The 21,128-nt window shown below is 67.7% G+C and overlaps 4 protein-coding genes across 11 annotated transcripts; 3 read left to right on the top strand and 1 right to left on the bottom strand.

Moving 5' to 3' along the window:
* The first annotated feature begins 436 nt into the window (after window positions 1-436).
* On the top strand, window positions 437-3,809 carry TUBB3 (tubulin beta 3 class III). The gene is made up of 3 exons (XM_074550703.1): window positions 437-615; window positions 1,231-1,339; window positions 2,105-3,809. The coding sequence occupies exons 1-3, from the start codon at window positions 559-561 to the stop codon at window positions 3,589-3,591; spliced, it is 1,653 nt and encodes a 550-aa protein (XP_074406804.1). The 5' UTR covers window positions 437-558; the 3' UTR covers window positions 3,592-3,809.
* Window positions 3,810-4,600: 791 nt separating this feature from the next.
* Window positions 4,601-9,678, top strand: DEF8 (differentially expressed in FDCP 8 homolog). Of its 5 annotated transcripts, none has more exons than XM_074550699.1 (12): window positions 4,601-4,658; window positions 5,546-5,664; window positions 5,775-5,857; window positions 5,939-6,088; window positions 6,301-6,442; window positions 6,512-6,676; window positions 7,191-7,318; window positions 7,658-7,771; window positions 8,108-8,188; window positions 8,573-8,713; window positions 8,823-8,932; window positions 9,012-9,678. In XM_074550699.1, the coding sequence occupies exons 2-12, from the start codon at window positions 5,559-5,561 to the stop codon at window positions 9,112-9,114; spliced, it is 1,323 nt and encodes a 440-aa protein (XP_074406800.1). In that variant the 5' UTR covers window positions 4,601-4,658; window positions 5,546-5,558; the 3' UTR covers window positions 9,115-9,678. The 5 variants fall into 5 exon arrangements, with proteins under 5 accessions (XP_074406800.1, XP_074406801.1, XP_074406799.1 ...); XM_074550700.1 differs by having other exon boundaries at window positions 4,606-4,658; window positions 5,549-5,664; XM_074550698.1 differs by lacking the exon at window positions 4,601-4,658 and adding an exon at window positions 4,669-4,807.
* A 243-nt stretch (window positions 9,679-9,921) lies between these two features.
* Window positions 9,922-13,695, bottom strand: DBNDD1 (dysbindin domain containing 1). 4 transcript variants are annotated; one of them, XM_074550711.1, is made up of 5 exons: window positions 13,178-13,679; window positions 12,095-12,200; window positions 11,038-11,184; window positions 10,535-10,675; window positions 9,922-10,447 (listed from the first exon to the last, which is right to left on the bottom strand). In XM_074550711.1, exons 2-5 carry the CDS (start codon window positions 12,141-12,143, stop codon window positions 10,278-10,280), a joined length of 507 nt encoding a protein of 168 aa, XP_074406812.1. In that variant the 5' UTR covers window positions 12,144-12,200; window positions 13,178-13,679; the 3' UTR covers window positions 9,922-10,277. The 4 variants fall into 4 exon arrangements, with proteins under 4 accessions (XP_074406812.1, XP_074406810.1, XP_074406809.1 ...); XM_074550709.1 differs by having other exon boundaries at window positions 9,922-10,675; window positions 12,095-12,196; window positions 13,178-13,695; XM_074550708.1 differs by having other exon boundaries at window positions 9,922-10,675; window positions 13,178-13,693.
* Window positions 13,695-21,125, top strand: DRC4 (dynein regulatory complex subunit 4). The gene is made up of 11 exons (XM_074550695.1): window positions 13,695-13,834; window positions 14,270-14,350; window positions 15,821-16,018; window positions 16,191-16,397; window positions 16,690-16,744; window positions 17,129-17,334; window positions 17,564-17,731; window positions 17,994-18,080; window positions 19,193-19,402; window positions 20,449-20,514; window positions 20,758-21,125. Exons 1-11 carry the CDS (start codon window positions 13,832-13,834, stop codon window positions 20,905-20,907), a joined length of 1,431 nt encoding a protein of 476 aa, XP_074406796.1. The 5' UTR covers window positions 13,695-13,831; the 3' UTR covers window positions 20,908-21,125.
* Window positions 21,126-21,128: the final 3 nt, after the last annotated feature.

Raw genomic sequence — 21,128 nt, 5'->3', positions numbered from 1 at the left:
GCACCGTCCCCGCTCCCGCGGGGGCGACCGGCGACCGGGACCCCCAGGGTGGCCCTCCCGTACCCTGTCCCTACCCCTCCGGCTCCGGGACGCGGTTGGGAGGGGTGTCCCCTGTGTGTCCCCCCACCCCGCCGCCCCGCCGCCCCGGGATGCTCCCGCAGCCGCCCCCGCCGCCGGGCGGTCCCAGGGTCCCCGCCCCGGTCCCGGGGTGTCCCCGCTCCCCGCGGGTGCCGGGGGCGCCCCCTGGACCGTGCCCCCCGCCCGTGCCGGGTCCCGGTTCCGCCGCGGCGGGGCGTGGCCGTGGGCGGGGCCGGGCGGGGCGTGGCGGGCGGTGCCGGTGCCGCAGGGCTGTTGCGGCGCTGCGGCGGCGGCCGCTGATTGGCTGGGGCCCGCGGTGACGTCAGCGGCCGGCCCGGTGCGGCGGCGGGAGCCTATAAAGGATGCGGCGTTGGCCGCGCCGCCCCCCGCGCTCCCGGTGCCGCTCCACTCCGGTGCCGCTCCGCTCCCGGCCCCAGCCCGCTCCCGTCCCGTCCCGCTCTGCTCCGGCCCGGCCGCACCATGAGGGAGATCGTCCACATCCAGGCGGGGCAATGCGGCAACCAGATCGGCGCCAAGGTAACGGCGGCGCCGCCCCGCCCCGCCCGCAGCGGCGGAGCCGGGCGGCGGACAAAGGCAGAGCCGCTCCCCTCCCCCCCCGCCGCCGCACCGGGAGGACAAAGCGCCCCGCCCCCCCCCGCGCCCCCCGCCCCCCGCCTTTGTCCGTCAGCACCGCGGACAGCGCCCGCCGAGCCCCGCCCGGGGTCCCGGTGCCCCCCGCCCTGCCCAGCCCGCTCGGCGTTTGGGGTCCCGGTGCCCCCCGCCCTGCTGAGACTCGCTCGGCTTTTGCGGTGCTCCCCGCCCTGCTCGGCATTTTGGGTGTTTGGGGGATCCCCGTGTCCCCGCTCCGCCGAGCCCTGTGCCGGTGTTTGAGGAGTCCCGATATCCCCTCCCTGCTCGGGATTTTGGCTGTTTGGGGATCCCGGTGCCCGCCGGGACCTGCCCAGCGGTCTGGGGAGTCCCGGTGTCCCCCGCCTGTCCCTGCCCGGGGATTTCAGTGTTTGGGGAGTCCCGGTGCCCCCTGCCCCACCCAGCCCTGCCGAGGGATGGGAGGATCCCGGTGCCCGTGCTTCGCCCGGGGTTCTGGGGGTGTTCCAGTGCCTCCCGCCCCGCTGAGCTCCCCGTCCTCCCCAGTTCTGGGAGGTGATCAGCGACGAGCACGGCATCGACCCCAGCGGCAACTACGTGGGGGACTCGGACCTGCAGCTTGAGCGCATCAGCGTCTACTACAATGAGGCCTCTTGTAAGCGACCCCCCCCTCGGAACCCCCCCCGCAGGGCAGCCCGGCACCCCCACCCCGGGCTGGGAGGGGCCCCAGTGTGACCCCACAGTGCAGGAGGAGCTGGGGCTGCTGGGGTGGGCAGGGGGGCAGACAGACAGACCCACCCTTGGAGGTGTGGGGTGGGCAGGCAGGTGCACCCACCCCGTGGGACCGTTTCGTTTGGGGCAGGGGGAAATGGTGCACACCCAGTTCCACGGGACCCTGCGGTTTGGGAGGGGTCACACACAGCACCTGCACCCAGCCCTGTTGGACCCTGGGAGGGCACACATGTGCACCCACCCCTCAGACCCTGTTCTGTGGTGGAGCAGGGGCACCTGTGCCCCCAAATTCATGGGATGCTGTAGTTTGGGTGGGGGCATGACACATGTACCCACCCCAAGGGATACTGTGCTGTGGGAGGGGGACACCACACATGCACCCACCCCTGGGACCCTGGGGTTTGCGGGTAGAGGGACACCTGTGCTCCCCCTGTAGGATCCTGTGGTGTGGGAGGGACAAAGCACCAACATCCCCCAGCCCATGGGGAATGGGGGCAGACATTGCCCCCACCCCATGTGACCCCCATTGTTTGGGGGTAACGAGACACACACCACACCAGGAGCCCCTGGGATGTGGGGGACACGACCTGTGCACCAGCCCTGTAGAACCCTGCAGGGTGCTGGGAACACCTCTGGGGCGGGATGGGGGGCAGCAGCAGGTCCCCTCCCATCATGGGGTCTCTCTCAGCTCACAAGTACGTGCCTCGCGCCATCCTGGTGGACCTGGAGCCGGGGACGATGGACAGCGTGCGCTCGGGTGCCTTTGGCCACCTCTTCCGCCCCGACAACTTCATCTTTGGTAGGTCCCCAGGGAGGGAGGGGTCCCCCGACGTTGCCCCAAGCCCCAGCACCCTCGGACCCGCCCGGCCGGTCGCCGTCCCCGGGGCCCTGGGCGGGCACACCCCTCCCGCGCCGCAGGGCCCGGCACCGCCGGCTCGCCGCCAAACCTCTGCGGTTCCTGCTTCCCACCCCGCCCCGGCGTCAGATCTGCCGGTGCTGCCGGCGGCAGCGGCTGGGCCAGCCCCGATCCTCTGCCGGTCCCCTCGGGCCATGGGCGTGGGGGGCCGGCGGCCATCGGAGCCTCTGTTCTCTTCCCAGGGCAGAGCGGGTGCCGGCAACAACTGGGCCAAGGGCCACTACACGGAGGGCGCTGAGCTGGTGGACTCGGTGCTGGACGTGGTGCGCAAGGAGTGTGAGAACTGCGACTGCCTGCAGGGCTTCCAGCTGACCCACTCCCTGGGCGGGGGCACCGGCTCGGGCATGGGCACGCTGCTCATCTCCAAGGTGCGCGAGGAGTACCCCGACCGCATCATGAACACCTTCAGCGTGGTGCCGTCGCCCAAGGTGTCGGACACGGTGGTGGAGCCCTACAACGCCACGCTGTCCATCCACCAGCTGGTGGAGAACACGGACGAGACCTACTGCATCGACAACGAGGCGCTCTATGACATCTGCTTCCGCACCCTCAAGCTGGCCACCCCCACCTACGGCGACCTCAACCACCTGGTGTCGGCCACCATGAGCGGCGTCACCACCTCCCTGCGCTTCCCCGGCCAGCTCAACGCCGACCTGCGCAAGCTGGCCGTCAACATGGTGCCCTTCCCGCGGCTGCACTTCTTCATGCCCGGCTTCGCGCCGCTGACGGCCCGGGGCAGCCAGCAGTACCGCGCCCTCACCGTGCCCGAGCTCACCCAGCAGATGTTCGACGCCAAGAACATGATGGCAGCGTGCGACCCCCGCCACGGCCGCTACCTCACCGTGGCCACCGTCTTCCGTGGCCGCATGTCCATGAAGGAGGTGGATGAACAGATGCTGGCCATCCAGAGCAAGAACAGCTCCTACTTTGTGGAGTGGATCCCCAACAACGTCAAGGTGGCCGTGTGTGACATCCCACCGCGGGGGCTGAAGATGTCCTCCACCTTCATCGGCAACAGCACGGCCATCCAGGAGCTCTTCAAGCGCATCTCGGAGCAGTTCACGGCCATGTTCCGCCGCAAGGCCTTCCTGCACTGGTACACGGGCGAGGGCATGGACGAGATGGAGTTCACCGAGGCCGAGAGCAACATGAACGACCTGGTGTCTGAGTACCAGCAGTACCAGGACGCCACGGCCGAGGAGGAGGGCGAGATGTACGAGGACGACGAGGAGGAGTCGGAGGCGCAGGGCGCCAAGTGACGCCCGCCGCCCCCGGCACTGCCCGCGGCCCCCCGGCTTCGCGCTGCTGCAGCCCCCGGTGCTGCCCCCCGCCATCCCCTCAGTGTCTCCTGACCCCGGCCCCCCCTGAGCCGGCTCGGCCCCCCGCCCCCCTTCCTACCTCCCCCCTTTTCGTTTTTTACTGGTTTGTGTCTTATTATTTTTTTTGAATACTTAATAAATTTATTGCTGTCCAGGTAGTACCTGTGTGTGTCTGCTGGGTAGGGGGGACAGGGGACACCCACACCGTTCAGCCCCCCCAGCCATTCCCAGCCATAGGAGACGTTTGGGAAGCCCCCATTCAGTGGCCCCCACCCTTCTGCCCCTCAGATCCAGCTGCCCAAGGTGGGCTGTGCCTTTGTCCCCACTGTCACCCTTCTCCATACTGGGGGGTGTGGCCCTGTACCAGGACACAGTTGGCCCTTTGTTCCCCAATCTGAGGTGGTAGCACAGACCCCGCGGACCCGGGGGTGTTTCCCCAGAGCTCAGTGTGTGCCCAGTTGTGGAGCATTCAGGACACTCCTGGCTCTGAGCCCCTGCCTTTGGAGGCCATTGACCAGTGGGTCTGTGGGCTATGGGAACAGGGGCTGTGGGGATGGGGTCTGTAGGGGTGGAGGTTGTGGGGATGGGGGCTGTAGGAACAAGGTATGGTAGGGCTGGGGGTTCTGGGGCTGTCGGGGTGGGGACAGTGCAGGTGGCAGCAGTGGGGCTGGGGCGGTGGAGACGGTGCAGATGTCGCCGTGGGGACGGTGCGGGTGGTAGCAGTGGGGACAGTGCGGCTGTCACGGTGGGGATGGCAGCAGTGGGGCTCTCGGGATGGGGACAGGGGGGCTGTCGGGATGGGGACGGGGTGCTGTCGCGGTGGGGACGGTGCAGATGTCGCGCTGGGGACGGTGCGGCTGTCGCGGAGCGGCCCCGCCCGGGCACGGCGGGTGCAGTGCGGTCTGCCGGCCGACAGGGGGCGACAGCACGCAGGACGCGAGGGGCGGAGCCTCACAGGGGGCGGGGTCTCACAGGGGCGGGGCCTGTCGGGCGCGGCGGCGCGCGCGGTGAGCGGGGCGGGGGCGCTGCCCCCTGGCGGGGACGGGAGGGGACAACGGGGGGACAGCGGGGCACAACGGGGCACAACGGGGGACAGCCGGGGCACAGCCGGGGGACAGCGGGGCCCTTGGGGGGCCGCGATGCGTGGACGGTGCCGGTACGTGGTGACCGCGGGCCGAAGCGGGCGGTGCCGGCGGGGCAGGGCGGGGGCACGGGCGTGGGAGGCGGAGAGACGCGTCTGTCCGCGGGGACGGACACGGGGACAGGGACGGGAGCGGAGACGGGGTATGGTGCCAGCAACGACGTGTCGGGGACGGGGACGGTGCTGGGGTGGTGGTGCTTGTGACAGGATGCCGGTGCCGGTGTGTCGGTGTCGGTGCCCGTGTGTCAGTTCCGGTGTGTCGGTGTGTCGGTGTTTGTGGCAGTGCTGGGGTTTCTGTGGCCGTATCAGGGTGTCGGTGGCAGTGAGGAGGTGTCGGTACCAGTGCCGGTGCCCGTGACGGGGTTTCAGCGCTGCTGTTGGGGTGCCGGTGCCAGGGCTGATACCCCCGGTGGGTGTACCGGGTGTTGCTGCCGGTGGGGAAGTGCCGGTGCTGAGGTGGCAGTGCCACGGCAGGGTGTTGGTGACAGTGTCGGTGCTGCTGAGGTGCTATTGGTGCCTGGCATGGGGTGACTGTGCTGGTGCCAGGGTGTGGGTGCTGGTGATGCCGTGAAAGTGCCTGTCACGGGGTGGTAGTGATGGTATTCGGGGTGCTGATGGCACTTGGGGTGCTGGTCCCCGTGCCGGTGCTGTGGATGCCAGGGTCCCCGTGCCGGTGCCAGGCTGTGGATGCCAGGGTGCCCGTGCCGGTGCCGCTGCCCGAGCTGGGCTGACTGAGGCCGTGTCCCCCGGCAGCAGGACGGTGGCGATGGCGTCGGACGAGCGGCTGGCCCGGTTCCGCCAGGCGCACCTGAACCCGTTCAACAAGAGCGCCGAGCAGCCGGAGCGGCCCGAGGGGGAGCCCCCCGCCCCAGGTGGGTGCCGCTTCCCCCCCGCCCCTCCCTATCCCGCACGGGGGGCGCAACCGGGCCCAGCCCCCGCTCGGGGGTGGGTTCAGCCCCCCATGACCCCCCCTCCTTTGCAGCCCAGCAGCCGGACCCCCCCCCGGGGGACCCCGAGGGCGCCCTGGACCTGGGGCTGGCCGAGGACCACTTCTCGCGGCCCGTGGTGAGTGCGGCGGGCGCTGTGGGGCGGGGGGCGCACGGGGGGCTCGGCTGACCCTCCTCTTGCCCCTCGGGGTGCCGGCAGGGGCTGATCCTGGCGTCGGACGTGCCGCAGCTGCGCCGCGCCATCGAGGAGTGCAAGCGGGTGATCCTGGCGCTGCCCGAGCACTCGGAGCGCCAGAAGGACGCCGTGGTGCGCCTCATCCACCTCCGCCTCAAGCTGCAGGAGCTCAAGGTGGGGCTGGGGCCGCGCACACAGGGGCTCTGTGCTGGGGCTCCGTGCTCACACCCATCCCTGGAGGGCTGGACACGCCTTGGAGCATCCTGCGGTGGTGGGAGGTGTCCCCGCCGGTGGCAGGGATGGGATGGTGGAAGGGGTGACCCTTAAGGTTCAGCCCAAGCCATTCCGTGATTCTTTAGCTCTCTGTCCCCCATTTCCCCCTGCAGGACCCTGGTGAGGATGAGCCCAACATCCGCGTGGTCCTGGAGCACCGCTTCTACAAGGAGAAGAGCAAGAGCGTCAAGCAGATGTGTGACAAGTGCAGCACCATCATCTGGGGGCTCATCCAGACCTGGTACACCTGCACAGGTGCGTCTGGGACACCCTGCCCGTCCCCGCTTGCCCCCTGCCCGCGCTGACAGCCGGCCGTGCCCCCAGGCTGCTACTACCGCTGCCACAGCAAGTGCCTGCCGCTGGTGAGCCGGCCGTGCGTGCGGGCCCAGGTCAGCCACCAGGCGGAGTACCAGCTCAGCATCTGCCCCGAGAGCGGCCTGGACAGCCAGGACTACCGCTGTGCCGAGTGCCGGGCCCCCATCTCCCTCCGTGAGCCCCTGCTGCCCGGGGGATGGGGGGGCTGGGGGAGCTGGGAGGATCTGGGGGAGATGGGGGAACTGGGGGAGATGGGGGCTGGGGGGCTGGAATACGGTGGGTAATGGGGCTTGAGGAAAGCAGGGCTGGTGGAGCTGGGGAGTTGTGTTAGCTGGGGGCTCTGTGTGTGGGGCTGGGATGAGCTGAGAGCTCTGTGGGGTTGGGGCTGTAGGGCTGGGGGGTTCATGATGCTCTGTGGGACTGAGGGTTGTGAGGATGAGGGGGCTGGGAGGGCTCTGTGGGGCTGGGGGAGCCCAGAGTGAGGGGCTGTGGGCTGGCAGGTGTGTGGGGCTGGCAGGAGCTGACGGTGTGGGCTCTGGGGGTGGTGGGGATGTGGGGAAGGTGACACCGGGGCCCTGCCATGTCCCCGGGGGTTGCTGGGTGTGCTGGGGGCACGCACAGGGTGTGGGGGGCGCAGAGGGCAGGGCGGCGGCGGTGCCAGCCCCGTGCCAGCCCTGTGCCACCGCAGGGGGGGTGCCCAGCGAGGCCCGGCAGTGCGACTACACCGGCCTCTACTACTGCTCCAGCTGCCACTGGAACGACCTGGCCGTGGTGCCCGCCCGGGCCATCCACAACTGGGACTTCGAGCCCCGCAAGGTGGGCTGGGGGCACCTGGGTGTCACAGGGACCCCTGGGACAGAACCCCTGAGTGGAGACCACCGGGGGGCCGTGTCCTTGTTTGTGGGGGTCCCTGGGAGGTGCCTCTGTGGGTACAGGTGGCTTGGGAGCTCTGTCCTTTGTCAGGGGGTCCCTGTGGGTATCTCCCTTAGTTAGAGGTCACTTGGGAGATCCCATTCCTGACCTTGCACATCCCTGGGACCATGGCATTGTGCAGATGTCACCTGGGGGACCACAGCCCTGGTCATGGGGGCAGGGGGTCCGTGGGTGGTGGCACAGGGCTGGCAGGTGCTGAGGTGGCCCTGGCGGTGCTGGCAGGTGTCACGGTGCAGCATGAGGTACCTGGCACTGATGGTGTCACGGCCGGTGCTGAAGCTGAGGGAGATCAACCCGCTGCTCTTCAACTACGTGGAGGAGCTGGTGGAGATCCGGGTGAGTGCTGGGGCTGGGGAGGACACCCCAAGGGCAGGGGACACCACAGGGGCCTGTGCAGCGAGCAGGAGGTGGGGGGACCCCAGGGGCACCCCACAGAGAGGAAGCAAGGTGGGATGGGGGTTTGGGGCAGAAGGTGCCCAGACTGTAACAGGGATGAACTTCACCCACTCTGGGCTTCTTCTTGTCATGCTCCTGTCTCCATCCCATTAACAACCCTGTCCCCATCCTCATCCTCATCCTGCCCCTATCATTGCCCTTTTCCCTATGGTCCTATTCCTGTCCCCACACCCATTCCTGTCCCCATTGCCACCCGTCCCACCGTGTCCCCTGCAGAAGCTGCGCCAGGACATCCTGCTGATGAAACCTTACTTCATCACCTGCAAGGAGGCCATGGAGGCGCGGCTGCTGCTGCAGGTCAGGCAGGGGCCTGGGCCAGGCGTGGCAGTGGTGGTCACACTGTGGTGGCAGTCACACAGCAGTGATGGTCACACACTGATTGTGGTCACACAGTGGTGGCAGTCACACCTTGGTGGTGGTTACACCTTGGTGACGGTCACACCTTGGTGGCGGTCACACGACAATGACGGTCACACCTTGGTGGCGGTCACACCTTGGTGGTGGTTACACCTTGGTGGTGGTTACACCTTGGTGGCGGTCACACCTTGGTGGCGGTCACACGACAATGACGGTCACACCTTGGTGGCGGTCACACCTTGGTGACGGTCACACCTTGGTGGCGGTCACACGACAATGATGGTCACACCTTGGTGGCAGTCACAGCGCCCCTTTCCCCCCCAGCTGCAGGACCGGCAGCACTTTGTGGAGAACGACGAGATGTACTCGCTGCAGGACCTGATCGACATCGAGGCCGGGCGCCTGGGCTGTTCCCTCACCGAGATCCACACGCTCTTTGCCAAGCACATCAAGCTGGACTGCGAGGTGAGCCCGTGCTGGGGGGCAGAGCTGTGGGGACACCCCCGTGGGGCCAGGGGAGGGCTGGCAGGGTCCCCACCGTCACCTGCTGGTCACGCTGTCACCTGTTCCCCAGCGGTGCCAGGCCAAGGGCTTTGTCTGCGAGCTGTGCCGGGAGGGCGACGTGCTCTTCCCCTTCGACAGCCACACCTCGGTGTGTGCCGACTGCTCCGCTGTCTTCCACAGGTACCGTGGCACTCTGGGGCGGGCTGTGGGGCCCTGGGGGTGGCAGGGGGTGACCCAGCACTGTCCCCTCCCTCTGCAGGGACTGCTACTACGACAACTCCACCACGTGTCCCCGCTGCGCCCGGCTGAGCCTGCGGAAGCAATCCCTGTTCCAGGACTCCGGCACGGAGGGGGAGCCCTGAGGGGGTCTGGCCCCACTGTGGGGTCTCAGCCCCAAGGCTGCCCCCACCCCACCCAGCACAGGGCCCTGGGATGGACACGATCACCCCAGCGGTGGTTTGGGGACTGAGGTGGGGCTGGCTCTGCGATCCCGTGCTCATGGACGTGGCAGCGCTGCCGGGAGGGAATCACTGCTGGAGCCCAGCCCTTCCCGGGAGCACCGAGAGCCTCACCGGAGGGGCAGGATGGGGTTAACCGGGATCCGGTAAAGGGCCCGCAGCGGCTCCTGCCTGGGACCGGGCTGCGGGCAGGGCTGGTGCTGCTGTGCTGTCCTGCAGTGGCAGGCGCTGGCAGGATGGCTCAGCCCTGGCACCGCGGTGGGCCCGAGTCCCTCCCAGACACAGTACCGGACTCTGGTCCCTCCCCAGCCCACGGCACCACCGTTACCGGGCCGAGCCCCAGGGGGGATGCTGCGGGATCTTCCCGGGGCTGGACCGGGCGCGGTGCAGAGCCGCTGCCTCCCCTTCTCGCCGGTGTTTCTGTAGCATTAAGGAGCCTCTTTGCGCAACCCAGCACTCGTGTCCCTGCTTCGGGCGGCGAGGGGGCACCGGGGGCACGGGCAAGAGGTGCCAACGCCCGGGGGTGGCAGCCCCGGGCCGGTCCGCGGGGTGGAATTGCGCTGCTCGGGATGTGCCGCAGCCACCGCCAGTCTCCCGCCCACCGAGAGTGGCCGCGGCCCCGCTGCCCCAGTACCCGGTAGGACCGGGCACCCCCTTCCCGCTCCTCCCGCTCCCCCAGCGGCGGCGCAGACGGGCAGAGGCCGGCGGTCGGTCGGTCGATCTGTCGGTTTTACCGGATCACAGCACTGCTACATCAGAACCGGGCGGGCACCGGCACTGGCCGCGTTCCGTCGGGCCGCGCTGAGCCGTGCGTCCCGGCCCGTGCCGCCCCCTCCGCCGCTCCCGGTAACCAAGGCCGTGCCGCTCCCGGGGGCCGGCGGGACCGGCCCGGTTTCCCCCCGGGGCTGGGGCCACCGGCTGAGGGCAGCCCGGATCGTCCCCGCCGCGGGGCCGGGGCCGTCTGTGCCCTCCGGGCGGGCTAACGAGAGTCCTGCGCCCGGGGCCGGGCTCCATCGGTACCGACGGGACCAGCAGCGGCGCGTCCGGTGTCCCCGGCGGGTCTGTCCCTACGGCTCCCGCGGGCGCTCGGCGGGCAGGAAGGCGTCCGGGGGTCCCGGCGGTCCCGGCGGCAGCTCGGGGTCACTCAGGTGCTTCTTGTCCCGGCCCTGCTCCCGCGCGCGGGTCCAGGAGGGCGAGCGCAGGTACCCGGCCCGCGGCGGCGGCGGCGGCTGCAGCCCTGCGGGACGCACGGCCGGGTGCGCGGTCAGCGGCGCCCCGGGGCGGGCGGACACGCCGGGAGCGGCGGCCCCGGAGCCCCGCTCACCGCCGGGCGTCTCTCCGGCCGCGTTCTCCTCGTCGGAGTCGGCGAAGACCTCGGCCAGCTCCTGGTCCGACATGTCGGTCAGCTCGGTCAGGTCCAGCAGGTCGAAGTGCACCTCCAGCGAGGACACGCTGCTCAGCGGCTCTGCGGGCACCGGGCACGGCTGGGCACCCACCGCCGTGCCCACCGGGGAGCCGGGGGCCGCTGCTTGGGGCCCAGGGAGCCGGGGGTGTGAGGGGCTGGGGGCTAGCAGGGGACCCTAGGGGGGATCCTAGGGGACCCCGGGGACAGGAAGGAGACCCCAGGGGATGACAGAACACTGGGGACAATAGGGACAGCCCGAGGGCTGGCTGAGGACTCGGGGACAGGCAGGAAACCCCTGAGCAGACCCGAGGTGCTGGGGACAGGCAGGTGACGCTGTGGGCGGGCAGACATCGCAGGGACAAAGCAGGGGACCAGAGGGACGGCAGGGACGGGCAGGGAGCGCGGCTCAGGGCCTCACTCACGTCGGCGCTCGGTGACCTGCAGCAGGCCGGCGCTGGGGATGGGGATGCCCCCCTGCTCCTCCGCGGGCACTCGGGGAGGCTCCTGGGCCGGGCCGTGCGTGGGGGTCCCTGCGGGGCGCTCCGGGACCAGCGGCTCCTTGCCAAGCTCTGCCACATCAGCACCCTCTGCCTCAGCGAGGGCAGCTCCCCTCGGGGTGCCCAGCTCAGGGCCGGGCACAGCAGGACCCCCGGGAGGAGCGGGCACGGACAGCGCTGCCCGAGCCCCTGTGTCGGGGCTGGCAGCCCCCAGCCCCCGCGCCGCAGCCCCTTTGTGTCGGGAGACAAAGCGCGGCTGTGCCGGGCCCGGACAAGGACGGATTGTGCTGGGACTGTCCCCGCGGGGAGCGCAGGGACACGGCGGCCGCGGCACAGCCCGTCCCGGGGCACACGGTGCTGGAGCAGCCCGCGGCTGTGGCACACGGCGGGGGCACAGCCGTGCCTCGGGGCTGAGCGGGCACCGGGGAGGCTCTGTGTGCCCAGAGGGGACACTGCACCCTGTCCCCGAGGTCAGCGCACCCCGTGCCACCACCGAACCCTGCCAGCGCTGAGTTAGCGGGTGGCACGGCTCAGGGATGGCATCGCCTCCCTCCCACCGGGGCGGTGACAGCGGGGCAGGGACAGAGACCTCCAAGCCACGGGGGAAGGGGAGTTCCTGCTGCTGGCACGTGGAGCTGCAGGGCATGGGCAGGACAGCATGGGACAGCAGAGGGACAGCATGGGACTGCAGCCCTCTGCCCCGACAGTGGCTGTGGCTCTGCCACATCCTATCCCCGCAGGGGACATCGGGCACCCCGCGCTGGCAGTGCGTCCCCTCGGGCCGGGACATGGGCTCCTCATCCCGGGACATGGGCTCCTCATCCCGGGAAATCGCTCCTCATCCCGCTCCAGATCAGGGCAGGGCAGAGCGGATCCCCCCGCCCTCCCGCCTGCTCCAGCCGCCAGCCCAGCCCGGTGGGTGACACCGTGCCGTGTCACCGTAAGGAGCGCAGCCCCCTGCCCGCACCGCGCCCGCACCCACCGGGGCGCTGCTCCCGGCTGCAGAACTCCCCTCTGGCCTCCGCCTGCATGGTCCCGCCGTGCCACCGGCAGTGTCACCGGCAGTGTCACCGGGGCTCACCGGCTGCCTGGCGGGAGCGGGGCCGGGTCAGGGATCGCTCCCTCCCGCACGCCGTGCGCTGCTGACTCACGGCAACCGCAGAGCCGGGCGGCCGCCGGTACCGGCACCCCGCGGCACCGGGCACCCCGCGGCACCCGCAGCCTGCCCCGGGGGCACCGTCCCCCCCCGGGCCCGGTGTCCCGCCGCTGCCCCGGTGCCACGGCCGGGGCTACCCCGTGCGGGCTGTACGGCCCGGTCCTGTGCGGGCCACACCGGGAGGGACGGGCGGGCAGGGCAGCCCCGGCACCGCCTCTGCCGCCAGGTGCAGCCCCCCAGAACTGCGGCCCCCTCGGCTGCACCGGCACCGGCACCGGCACCTCCCTGTCCCCGAGCCCCCCGCGCACCGGCACTGCCACAGCCGTGCGGGATGGCTGCAGGTACCCCCTGCTCCCCTGGGCACCCCAGAGTTCCCGCATGTCCCGTGAGCCCCCACCGCCCCTCTGCACCCACGGGCACCCCACTGTGCCCCCCCATTCCCGGGGCACCCGCTGCAAGCCCAGGTGCCCGGTGCGCTCCCCTGCTCCGTGTGACCGCCCGGCCACCCCGCTGCCTCCCCTCGTCACCGCCCTGCACCCCCGGTCCTGCGAGCACCCCCTGCCCCCCAACCCCCCGGGGCACCCCAGGGCTCCCTCAGCGCCCCGAACACCCCCGTGTCCCCCCACGTTCCCTGGGTGCCCCACTGCTCTGTCCCTCCATCCCCGGCTCCCCCGGCACGGACCCCCCCGGTTCCCGGTTCCCGGTCCCCGCCCCCCAATCCTCTCCCCGGCAGCCGGGCCCCCCCAGCCCGGCCCCTTTGCCCCCTTTGCCCCCCAGCGCAGCCCCCGCAGCTCCTCCCGCCGCACCCCCGCCCTACATCTCCGTGTGCGCCCCCCGGGGCCCGGCCCGGTTCCACGGCGATGGGCGTGCCGGTCCCACAGAGCCTCCCCGCTCTGCCCCCGCCCTCACCTCCGGTGCCGGCCGCTGCCGGGGCCGCCATGCGCCGGGCTCGGGGCTGATGCCGGGGCCGGTGCCGGTGCCGGTCCGGTGCTGGGCGGGCCCGGTGCCAGCCCGCAGCCCGCACGGTCCTGCCCGCCGCGGCGGGGGCGGGGACACCGGGGGCGGGGACACCGGGATGGGCGGGGCCGAGGGGCGGGAGCACCGGCGGGACAAGAGAGGGCGCGGAGGGGACCGGGAGGAGCGGGGGGGCTCGGGGACCGGGGTGCAGCGGGGAGCAGAGCCGGGGCTGAGCGGCAGCTGTGGGGACAGCCCCGGTACAGCGGTGGGCGCGGGGGTCGGGGAGCCTGGCCCGGGCACAGCGGGACCACCCGGGTTTGTTCCCCCGTCCTGCCCGAACTCCCCGGTTCCCCCGGTCCCCAGGTTCCCTCACACGGTCCCCCGGGGTTCCTCCCCGCCCGGTGCCCGCGATGTCCCCCGGTTCTCCCCGGTGTCCCCTCCCGGCCCCCCCCCCGGCCCCGCCGCTCCCACTGGCCCCGCCTCCGTTGCCAGGGCGGAGCGTGGCGTCGCTAGGGGGCGTGTCTCACGCAGTGCCGCTCTCGCGAGATCTCGCCCTCCTCTCGCGGAACCTGCCGTCCGTTGCTCGGAGACGCTGGTGCCGCCACCATGGTGAGAGCGGGACCGGGCCGGGACCGGCACCGGGAACAGCAGAACCGGGGCCGGGGAAGAACCGCACCGGCTGCTGACGGGTGTCTTGCAGCCGGAGTCTGCGGGCAGGGGAGGGCGGTGGAGCCCCACGCCCCCATGTCTGCGAGCCCCGTCCTGTCCCGGTCCGCTCCCGGGGAGGGTTCGGAGCCCCCGGCCCCCTGCCCGGCACTGCGGGGACGCTGCTCGGGCGTTATGTCGGGTACAGGCGCCTGGGGGTTCCCCGCGGAGCCGGGCCGGCAGTGGCCGCCCATGGGTCTGCTCCCGGCTCGGTGCCGCCGCTGTCCCGGTCGGTCCCTGCCGTGAGAGCGGGGATGCTCCGGGACCGGCACCGGGGCCCCGAGCAGCGCCGTGTCCTCCTCATCCGTTCACCTGCTGCGCTTGGCTCTCTGTCCTCAGGGACCCAGAAGGAGAGGGAAAGGGGGCAAGGGCCTGGCGGTGGTGGATGGCCTGGACCCGGAGGAAATGACCAAGGAGCAGGTGAGCGGCACCGGGGGAGAACGGGAGGGGACAGCCCGGGGACCGTGCCCGGCGCCTGGCCAGCCCCGGGGACAGCAGGTGCACGGGGTGACAGGGCCCAGCAGCCGGGCTGGTGTCACTGGCGCCTGCCTGGGGCTGCTCCTGCTGCCCTGGGGAGGAGCAGCCGCCTCAGCCCTCCCTCTGCTCACAGCCCTGGGTTCTGGCACTGCTGAGAATCCTGGGGGCCCTCGGGACAAGAGAGGGGCTGGAGCGTGGCCAGGGAAGGGAATGGAGATGGGAAGGGTCTGGAGCACAGGGAGAGGCTGAGGGAGCTGGGAAGGGGCTCAGCCTGGAGTAAAGGAGGCTCAGGGGGGCCCTTGTGGCTCTGCACAGCTCCTGACAGGAGGGGACAGGCTCTGCTCCCAGGGGACAGGAGCAGAGGGAACGGCCTCAGGCTGGGCCAGGGCAGGTTGAAGTTGGATATTGGGAGCATTCCTTCCTGGAAATGGCTGTCCAGCCCTGGCCCAGGCTGCCCAGGGCAGAGGTGTAGTCCCCATTCCTGGAGGCATTTAGGACTCATGTGGATGTGGCACTTGGGGACAGGGATTAGGGCTGGCATTGCCACTGCTGGAGGAACAGTTAAACTTGATTTTAGAGGCTTTTCCAACCCAAACAATTCCATGAACCAGAAGTATCTAAGCACCTGAGTGTTGTGACAGGTAGAAGAATTATAAAAGAAAGGCCTCATAAAGCCAGGCCTGCTCTGTTAAACTGATTGTTAGCCTGCCACTTCTGAGTGCAGCTGGTACTTTGCAAGTTCCCACGCACAAACTAACCTGGAATGAATAGTGTGCTAACATAACAACCTGTTCTTGGGTGAAAAATAAGGGGACCTGCATAAACATTAGCTCTGTTCCATGAGAACCCACAAAAGAAAAATGCAAACAACCTGCACCTTTGCACGTACACACAAATCACCTTCTGACAATAAACAAAGCAGTAAAAAACTGCCAGCCAGCAGATGCTGCACACGAGGTTTGTGAAAACTGTGTAAAATGGGTTATGTGAATAAACACTGGGCTTTTCCTGCATGAAGGAAATGGAGCCTCGCTTGTTTTATTCCCATACCTGGGAATGCTGTTACTGGTGTTACTGTTAACTGGTGTTAGTGTTACCGGTGTCACTGTTACTGGTGTTACTGATGTCACTGTTACTGGTGTTACTGGTGTCACTGTTACTGGTGTCACTGGTGTCACTGGACACTGCCAGCCAGAGCCCCATCCCGGGCAATGAGGTTTTGTGGCTCCTTTTCCAGAGGCTGCTGGTTAGTCCGGACCTCCACAGCCCCACACGGTGACAGCCAGCACATCCTGCGGGTTTGGGACACGGCAGAGGCACCTGTGCCAGGCCTGCCCGCCCCTCACCTGTGCCAGGCCTGCCCGCCCCTCACCTGTGCCCGCCCCTCACCTTTGTGCTCCCGTGTTTGTGCAGCTGCTGCAGCACATGGTGCGGATGCGGCAGGAGCTGGACCGCGAGCGGCAGGAGCGGAACTCCTTCCAGCTGGAGTGTAACCGCATCCAGGGCTACTGGGAGATCACCCGCCGCGAGCTGGAGGAGAGGAAGGCGGAGCTGCGCACCCGGGACCGCGAGATGGAGGAGGCGCAGGAGCGGCACCAGCTGGAGATCAAGGTGGGCCTGGGGGCTCCAGGTGAGCCTGGGGCGGGGGATGCTCCTCCTCATCCTCCAAGGACCAGAGGAGGAGGAGCTGGGCAGGATGCGATCCTGGGCAGGGATGTCTCACCAGCATCCCAGGTCCAGGTGTGTCCTGCTGAGCCCTCACCTGTCCCTGGCCTGTCCTTAGGTGTACAAGCAGAAGGTGAAGCACCTTTTGCACGAGCAGCAGGAGAACCTGACAGAGCTGAAGGCAGAGGGAGTCCTGTCCCTGAGGAAGGCCCAGAAGGATCACTGGGAGCAGGAGGAGGAGATGTGGAAGGAGAAGCACTCCTTGAACGCAAGGCTGAAGGAGCAGGAGCTGGCCAATGAAGCAGCCATCTCAAAGCTCTGCCTGGTATGTCCTGTGAGGTGCCTCATCCCCAGCATGGGAGCAGGAGTGGGATCTTGCCTCCCTGGCTCTCTGTGGGGTGGGGTGGGTGGGATGGGATTTCTGGTGCAGGAATGGGGAGAAGGGATTCCTGGATGACCCCTCTTCCACAGCTGTGAGAGCAGCTGGAGAAACTACAAGCCACTGTTTGCATCAACATGGGATCAGAATCCTTTCCCAAAGAGCAGGAGGGAATCCCTGGGGATGGGCTGGCTTGGGGTTTGGTCGTTTCTTCCAACACGGAGTTTGTTCCTCACAGAAACACGAGGAGGAGATGTCCCGGCTGCGCAGTGACTTCGAGCTGCAGACCAAAGGTGAGGCCATGAGCACATCCCACAGGAGCACGACAGGGAGAGCTGCTCCTGGTTCCCCAGCAGCACCTTGAGCACATGGGCATTTCTGGCCATTTTCCCCTTCCCTCTTCTGGCCATTTTTCCTCCCAGTTCTGGTCAGCTTCCCACCCCAGTTCTGGCTGATCTCCTCCACCCAGGTTCTGGCCAGTTTTCCCCATAAGTCCCAGCTGGTTTTCCTCCCTAGATCAGTCTAGTTTGCCCTCCAGTTCTGGCTGGTTTTTCCCTTTTAATTCCAGCTGGTCCCAACCCACACAGTTCTGGCTGTTTTTTCTCCCTTCCCCATTCTGGTCACTTTTCCTCCCCAGTTTCAGCCAGTTTTTCCCCAGCTCTGACAATTTCCCCCAGAGATGGAGGCCAAGTACACGAGGAAGATGCAGGCACTGCGGGACGAGCTGGACCTGCGGAGGAAGACAGAGATCCATGAGCTGGAGGAGAGGAAGAACACCCAGATCAGCGAGCTGATAGGGAACCACGAGGGGGCTTTTGGTGCCATCAAGAACTACTACAACGACATCACCGCCAAAAACCTGACCCTCATCAACCTCCTGAAGGTATTGCCCAAAAACCTGACCCTCATCAACCTCCTGAAGGTATTGCCTGCCCCTGTGCCACCCCTGCATCCAGGGACTGACAAGGGTGTCAGCTGCATCTGGCAGTTCCAGGTGTCACTGTGGGTGCTGCTGGTGGCCTGTACATGAGTGGGGAGGGTGTCCTGAGGGTGTGGGGCACTCTGAGGGGCTGGGCAGTCCTCCGAGCCAGCACTTGTGTTCCCAAGAACAGGAGCAGGTGGAAGAGCTGAAGAAGAAGCAGGCTGTGCTGGAAAAGGAGAAGGCAGATGTGCTGCGTGAGAACAAGGGGCTGGCAGAGCCGCTGCAGGAGGCCCAGGAGCAGGTGGCTGAGCTGCAGAAGAAGCTGGTTAACTATTACAGGGACAAGGAGGCCCTGGTGGTGAGTGCCCAGCCCTGTCCTTCCATGGGCTCTGCAACTTGGTGTGCTGTGATTGCTGGGCAAAGCAAGTCCTGTTCTGCTTGCTGTGTATTTGTGGGATCTCAGATGAGGATCCAAAGAGAGACTGGGAGGGAGAGCAGTGGGGTTGGTATGGCTGCTGCCTGGTTTTCTCTCTGCTGTTCACTCTCCTCCCTCCTCAGAACACATCTCCAACACTTCTCAGATAATCCTGTGCTCTTTAATCCTCCTTTCCTATTCACAGAACTCCAAAGCCCATCTGAAAATCGCTCAGAAGGAGCTGAAGGACCTTCAGTGGGAACACGAGGTGCTGGAGCAGCGGTTCAGTCAGGTGAGACCTGCAGGCAGGGCTGGGCATCCCATTCCCTCTCCAAACCTTCTGCAAACCCTCAGCTGAGGATTTGAGGGCGTGGGGCTCAGCAGAGGCTGTGCTTAGCCCAGGGCTTTGCAAAGCTAATCCCGAGTCGGGTGATAACCGCTGCTCCCAGCAAAGCTGCTCCCAGCTCCAGCCTCTCCCACGGTCAGCAGACAGGCCTGGCCTTGTCCTTTGCTGAGCAGTCATGCACGCTCCAGCAGGGCCCCAGGCTGCTGGGCTGCGTGGGGCAGAGCTGGATGGGGGCATTGCCACGGGCCCCTCCTCCTGCCAGGGTTCCAGGATTGTTCCCTCCCGTTCTGGGGTGCTGGGGAGCAGCCCTGCAGAGCGAGTGCTCCCCCCCACTAACCCAGATAAATCTTATGAGGCAGGAGAGAGCTCATTTGCAATTCGTAGAAATCCCCAGGAATATGAACATTGATCCGAGGCCTCATTAACAATCCATCATTAAGACAGCGCCAGATTCAGAGCGTTCAGAAATAGGCTTTGGAGGAGAGGCTGTGTCCTAATTAGGACACTTATTAACTAGCTGTGAGCCAGGGACTGCTGCCAGCTGTGGGGATGAGAGGAGAGACCCCCGTGTGCCGGGGGCCCTGGCTGGGGTCTCAATGAGTGCTGCAGGGAGCCTGCTGGGGCATTCCATGCCTGGAGGGGAGGAGGAGGAGGAGGAGGAGGAGGGAGAAGCGCAGGTGCTGCACCATGGAGGGAGGGAGAGAGGGAGGGAAGAGGGGAGGGGGGGAGGCTGTGCTGCAACACCTGCCTTCCCTGTGGGCTGCAGGTGCCGTGGGGAATGGCTGGGCTGAGCTGCTGGACCAGTTTCCTGCTGTGTTTGTGCTCCACACCATTGTGCAGACCCCAGCCAGCCTCCTGCAGGTCCCTGTGTCCCCTGGGGTCCTGAGGGAGCTGTGACACTGTGCTGGGAGGGTGCTGTGACACTGTGCTGCCCCCGGGGTCCTGAGGGTGCTGTGACACTGTGCTGCTGCCCCTGGGGTCCTGAGGGTTCTGTGACACTGTGCTGCTGCCCCTGGGGTCCTGAGGGTGCTGTGACACTGTGCTGCCCCCCGGAGCAGGTCCAGTCGGAGCGGGATGACCTCTACCAGAACTTCACCAGAGCCATTAACGAGGTGCAGCAAAAAACGGGCTACAAGAACCTGCTCCTGGAGCACAAGCTGCACAGCCTCCTCTCGCTCCTGGAGCAGAAGGAGGTGGAGCTCAGCGAGGTCCTTGCAGCCGCCGACATCGACCCCAGCGCTCTCTCCTTGGTCTCCCACAAGCTGGAGGTACTGGGGCCTGGCGAGGGCTGCATTTGGGGGACAGAGCCCTCTGTGGGGTGCCTGCTGCCCCTGGAAAGCACCAGTGCCCATTCTGCATGGCTGTAGGTGGCACGTCACTTGTCACTCACTGCCAGCACTCCCAGGCCGCGTGTGGTGCCCGGGGCACTGGGCTCTGCCTCGAGAGAGGAGCGTGTGGGTGGTGGAGTTTGGCACTGATCTGTCCCTCAGCTGGGGCCTGTCTGGAGGAGCATGGCCGCAGGCTCCATGGCACTGCTGGCACCCGGTGCTGCCACACAGCCAGCTGACTGCCAGCGGGTCCGGTGGCACCCAGGGGCTCTGTGCAGGGGGGGCTGCACCTGCTGAGCCTCGCCTGGCCATGGGGACGGTGCAGACAGGATCCTGGGGCTCTGCGGTGCCTGCCGTGCTAAAAATACCTCTGCAGAGAGCCCGGAGACCCACATTCCTGCAGCCTGCCGCAGCTGGAGCCGGCAGCAGCGCTGTGCGGGCTGGGCAGACACAGGGAACGAGGGCTCCACCATCTGGTGCCCTCCTGCGTGTCCCCAGCCAGGTCCCCGCGGCAGGGGGAGTCGGGGAGGCTCTGGGATGCTCTGGGATGCATACCAGGCCTATGGCACAGGCAGCGGATGTGTCACCTCCCAGCATGCGGGACAAAGCACATTCCTGGGATGGCATCACTGGCGTCGGGCTCTCCTGCAGCTGCCGGGGTCTCTGAATTCCTCCTCTCAGCTGCCTGGGGCAGCCTGGCTCCCTGTAATTCCGGCGGTGCCGCGGCAGCAGGGAGGTGCTGCTGGAGCAGAGCAGGTGCTGCCAGCGCTCCCCGTGACAGGGATGGCTGTGGTGCTCATCCAGAGCTGCTGTCCCTGCCCGGGGCTGGCTGTCCCTGGCAGTGCCACTCAGAGGGGGCAGGGTGGTGGCCAGCTGCCAGGCCGGGCTGCCTCGTGTGCTCTGCCACGCCATGGCCACCAGGGCACGGCCAGAGCGTCCCCAGGGCTGGGCAGAGCAGCCTCATGCCAACCTCCCCTTCCTTGCAGGATGTGCTCAATTCCAAGAATGCCACCATCCAGGACCTGCAGATCCAGCTGGCCAGAGTCTGCAAGGTAAGGGCAGGGAGGAGTCCTGGGGAGGTGTAAGAGCCCTGTGGATGGGGCACTTGGGGACGTGGGTTAGTGCTGGCCTGGGCACTGCTGGGGGAGCAGTTGGACTCAGTGATCTCAGAGGCATTTCCAACCCAAAGGATTCTGTGATTCCCTGGCTTTGGCTTGGGGGTTGGAAATGAGGCTGGGGCTGCAGGGAGCTCTGCTCTGCTGGCAGAGGGGCTGACAGGGACCCTTTCCTCGCAGGCACACAACGACATGCTGCAGACCTTCGAGGCAAAGCTGACAGCCTTTGGCATCCCCCTGGACAACCTGGGTTTCCAGCCACTGTCCTTTCCCCTCCCGGGGCAGGAACTGGGGAAGGGCCCTGCTGGACTCGTTTCAGTGCCCACCTGATGCTGGCAGCACTGAGGGTCCCACTGGCACACTGGCACTGGGGCTGTGCCCTTTTCCTGCTGCGTGTCTTTAAACAGACCCCAGTGAGCATCTTCAGGAACCTCCTCTGCCAAGGGGGACCACAGCTGGAGGGCTGCAGGCATCCCACCCACCCCACCATGCTGCCCCTGGGGCTAATTCTGTTCCCACTAAAGTGGAAGGTGATGTTTTGAGACAAACGG

This window comes from Zonotrichia albicollis, chromosome 13 (assembly GCF_047830755.1).
Source record: "Zonotrichia albicollis isolate bZonAlb1 chromosome 13, bZonAlb1.hap1, whole genome shotgun sequence".
Classification (NCBI taxonomy): Eukaryota; Metazoa; Chordata; class Aves; order Passeriformes; family Passerellidae; genus Zonotrichia; species Zonotrichia albicollis.
The sequence above is the reverse complement of the archived record's forward strand: the minus strand, read 5'-3'. Positions and strand labels throughout refer to the sequence as shown.

Coding starts and splice junctions, on each gene's coding strand:
- DBNDD1 (XM_074550709.1), bottom strand. CDS start 12,143: ATGCAGGCGGAGGCCAGAGGGGAGTTCTGCAGCCGGGAGCAGCGCCCC. Junction 11,185..12,094: donor CAGCCGGGAGCAGCGCCCCG/GTGGGTGCGGGC, acceptor CTGATGTGGCAG/AGCTTGGCAAGGAGCCGCTG. Junction 10,676..11,037: donor GCAGGTCACCGAGCGCCGAC/GTGAGTGAGGCC, acceptor CGGTGCCCGCAG/AGCCGCTGAGCAGCGTGTCC.
- DRC4 (XM_074550695.1), top strand. Junction 17,335..17,563: donor CCCTCATCAACCTCCTGAAG/GTATTGCCCAAA, acceptor TCCCAAGAACAG/GAGCAGGTGGAAGAGCTGAA. Junction 19,403..20,448: donor TGGTCTCCCACAAGCTGGAG/GTACTGGGGCCT, acceptor CCTTCCTTGCAG/GATGTGCTCAATTCCAAGAA.
- DEF8 (XM_074550698.1), top strand. Junction 6,443..6,511: donor GACCTGGTACACCTGCACAG/GTGCGTCTGGGA, acceptor CCGTGCCCCCAG/GCTGCTACTACCGCTGCCAC. Junction 8,714..8,822: donor ACATCAAGCTGGACTGCGAG/GTGAGCCCGTGC, acceptor CCTGTTCCCCAG/CGGTGCCAGGCCAAGGGCTT.
- TUBB3 (XM_074550703.1), top strand. CDS start 559: ATGAGGGAGATCGTCCACATCCAGGCGGGGCAATGCGGCAACCAGATC. Junction 616..1,230: donor GCAACCAGATCGGCGCCAAG/GTAACGGCGGCG, acceptor CGTCCTCCCCAG/TTCTGGGAGGTGATCAGCGA. Junction 1,340..2,104: donor CTACTACAATGAGGCCTCTT/GTAAGCGACCCC, acceptor GGTCTCTCTCAG/CTCACAAGTACGTGCCTCGC.